Source organism: Lycium barbarum, chromosome 11 (assembly GCF_019175385.1).
Source record: "Lycium barbarum isolate Lr01 chromosome 11, ASM1917538v2, whole genome shotgun sequence".
Taxonomy (NCBI): domain Eukaryota; kingdom Viridiplantae; phylum Streptophyta; class Magnoliopsida; order Solanales; family Solanaceae; genus Lycium; species Lycium barbarum.
The window spans coordinates 5,592,789-5,596,341 of NC_083347.1; the positions used below are offsets into that span (position 1 = coordinate 5,592,789).

A 3,553-nucleotide genomic window follows, 5' to 3' on the forward strand; every position below is an offset into this window, starting at 1 on the left:
TAATAAATTGTATGCAATTGTGAAACTTTATAGAAATTAACCGTATGGTGATTTTCCTTCAATTGATGTTCAATGTTAGAGCTTTAAATATTAATTAACAGATCTGAAGATTTACATCGCATCTATAAAAAGTTTTCTTTTCTTTTTCTTTTGATTTTTTGGACATTTTGTGGCTCGATTCTCAATTGACATTTTTATATCTTTTTTTTTTCTTGTTTTAAAAGTTGCAGACATGTTTTCAGACAACGAGTTGGATGGTTTTATGGGTGTTTTAAAAAAAGAATCGGACTATATGGAGATTGAATGTGGTGCCACTCATACCAAATTTGGTGATTCAACTGGAAAGCTTAGAGTTTTTCGAAATGGGAAGCTTGAAATTGATTGCCAATGCTATCATGATTGCCCACAAGGTCCTCTTTATTTTCTATTATTAATTTTTCAGTAATCTAATTTTTTTCCCATCATGTTAACAAGTAGGTGAAAAAAAGATACATTCGGCGAACAAATAATCGATGATTTTGATTGAGTAATTTCTGTCTTTAAAGAGTTTAATCATCTATTATTTTATTGCATGAGTTTGTGGTATGATTCTTCCAGAATTTACAAACCCAAACGATTTTATAAGAACACATTTTGAATTCTGAGAGGAGAAACGAGTTTGTTTGTTGGTATAAAATTGGTTAGATATCTGTATATTTTTTTAGTAGAAAACATGTTTTTGTAATACCTTTAGGAGTTGTCTGGTCAGGAACAAGTTAGTCGGGATTATAACATAAAATTAAATTATGACATAATTGTTTAGTAGACATACTTTTATTGATAAATGTTCGGGTATTACAGCAGATATATTGGGATAAATTTAGTTTTAATTTTAACCTTAGATTTTCTAAAGAATATTGGAGAAGAGCCTTGAAGAAGAACATCTTAACCACTAAATAGTTTCGTCATTAGTTAATTCTCGTATTATAACCCTGTCATATAACTTGTCCACTAGTAGATTTTCTAAAAAATATTGAAGAAGAGCCTTGAAGAAGAACATCTTGACCACTAAATAGTTTCGTCATTATTTAATTCTCTTATTATAATCCTGTCATATAACTTGTCCACTAGTAGATTTTCTAAAAAATATTGAAGAAGAGCCTTGAAGAAGAACATCTTGACCACTAAATAGTTTCGTCATTATTTAATTCTCTTATTATAATCCTGTCATATAACTTGTCCACTAGCCCATTGAACCCTTATGAGTAATAAAACGGATAACTTTATGAACGAACACTTCCAATAATCATACTTTAATCTAAATTGGATTCTTTGCTATTTCCAATCACTAACTACACCAACGGGATTTGCGCTAGACACAATCACATTTGTCTTGAACTACATATACGTGTGAAAAGATAGACACACTCTTATCTATTGAATTGTCCCCTCAAAAAATTGTTTCTACAATCTATTACTAATCATGCGGGGGTGGATCTAACGTTCTAGATACAGATTCAACATTACTCAATAATTTTGATCTAAATTTGTATTTGTGTTAGAAAATTCACTTTATATGTATAGATAATTTACTCAAAACTCAGTAAGTTGCAATTTTTAAAATTCAGAATCCATAAATTCACAATATTGAATATGGTTCTGTTAAATCACCAATGGTGAGTCCGGTAATATTTTTCAATTTTCTCATATTCGGTTGATCAAAAATTTTGAAAATTATTTTTACTAGGAAAATAAGGTCCTTAAAATGGAAAAATGACTTCTCTAGTGGAACTAGGGAAAACCAGCTCCACAAGTGGAATTCCATATTGTTTGTCTTCTCTCCATTTGGAACGCATCTCATCTTCACCCTCACCCGCACTCCACCCCCTCCCCCACCCCAGTTTATCTACACTGATTTTCCTGACATGAGAAACATTTTCCTTTCATACTGAACACACCTAAAATGTTAAACTTTGGTACTTTTGGTTGATAAATGAGGAATTACTTGCTTGACATGCAGTGAGGGTATCTCCAGCTGATTTTGCAAAACATGTGGGCAAAAAGATGTCAAATAAAAACTGGAAGAGCCAAATTTGGGTGACTAACAAGGAAGGACGTAGAGAAAATTTATGGAAGACATGTCTGTTGAAGTATCACAGTGATACATTTTACAGGCCAGTTCGTGGAGGAACCATACATCGTGATGAGTTCATTCGTTGCACTAATTGTAACAAAGAACGTAGGTTTCTTCGAAGAACTAAAGAAGAATGCAAATACTATCATGATGTTGCTGCTGTGAAGGACTGGAAATGCTCCGATATGCCTCACAACAGGTATTCCTCATTCCTAATTTCTTGGTATTAGTATATTTTAACCTTTTGTAACAAGTGAAGTGTCTTATTTACTCATTTTATGTGAAACACGTTTATTGTCTGTTTAGTCTTCAAAATCTGATTATTTTGAAAAGTATTTTTTTATCAAAAGTGTTTTTCGAAAAACATTTTGGAGAGTAACAATTTATTTTTGGTTTTCAATTTGAGAAATAATTTTTTCCAATATAAGAGAAGTAATTTGTGTTTGGGTAAGCTTTGAAAAAGTGTTTCTATCTAAAAGCTTTCCTTTTTCAGGTTTTTAAAAACAACTCCTGCTAGTCTGCTACTGTGCAAATATGTTTTTTTTTTCCATAAAAAATTGGCTCAACACGTTAATTCTCTAAAGTAAGCACTTTTTGGAAGGCAAAAAAAAAAAAAAAAAAAATTGGCTTAGCAGAAGATCGGCTAAACAAGCCATTAGTGTTTAAGTTGGTAACAAGAGAATACGTCAAAGGCTAAATAGGTTCGTAAAAGAGTAACAAATAATTGATAAATTAATACATCTACTTATGAGCGAATACCGTGCATTTGTAATATATGCTTGTAATAGATGTGTATCAATATGTCTTTCAGTCCTAGAACAATGATTCATCATTTCTTGAATGATTTGTAAAGTTATTATCATCATTTCTTGAATGATTTGTAGAATTAAATTTTCAAACCAAAGAATTTTTCTATTTTACTGTTTAACATAAGTTTAATTTATTAAGGATAATTTTTTATTTTTATTTTAAGGATAAGTTGTGACGATGTTGAAGAGCGCGAGAGTAGAAAATTGTGCAGGGGTTGCCCCAGAACTGCTAAGTGCAATGGCTGTGCCAGGTGCGTATGTTTTGGTTGTAGAATGTGCACCTTCAACGATTGCAATTGTCGTGCATGTGTCGACTATCTTAACAACATTTGATGTTCAACCACCAGTATTTTTGTTTGGTACACAACATTATCTTTCATGGTCCGTGAGGATCATATAGTTGATTTCAACTTGCTTGAAGTTCAGACATTGTTGTTGTTCTACATCATTACTTTTTAACTTCTCTAAGTTTTATGAATTTTATGAGATTAGTTCAAAAGAAGATTATTGTTTTACTTCATGAAAGCAAACGAGAAACATAAACTGGAAACTCAATAAAATCGAAGTCTTGAGATATATACATCAGGGACGGAGCTACAACTCCGATTAGGGGTTCCAGTAACTTTGGTCT

General features: G+C 31.6%; 1 protein-coding gene across 1 annotated transcript; it reads left to right on the top strand.

The window, feature by feature from the left end:
• Positions 1-2,023: 2,023 nt before the first annotated feature.
• On the top strand, positions 2,024-3,277 carry LOC132620315 (protein ULTRAPETALA 2-like). Its single transcript, XM_060334980.1, has 2 exons — positions 2,024-2,312; positions 3,087-3,277. The coding sequence occupies exons 1-2, from the start codon at positions 2,044-2,046 to the stop codon at positions 3,253-3,255; spliced, it is 438 nt and encodes a 145-aa protein (XP_060190963.1). The 5' UTR covers positions 2,024-2,043; the 3' UTR covers positions 3,256-3,277.
• Positions 3,278-3,553: the final 276 nt, after the last annotated feature.

Excerpts from the sequence above, each read along its gene's own strand:
- LOC132620315 (XM_060334980.1), top strand. The coding sequence starts at position 2,044 with ATGTCAAATAAAAACTGGAAGAGCCAAATTTGGGTGACTAACAAGGAA. Across the intron at positions 2,313-3,086 it reads TCCGATATGCCTCACAACAG|GATAAGTTGTGACGATGTTG; the intron begins GTATTCCTCATT and ends TTTTATTTTAAG.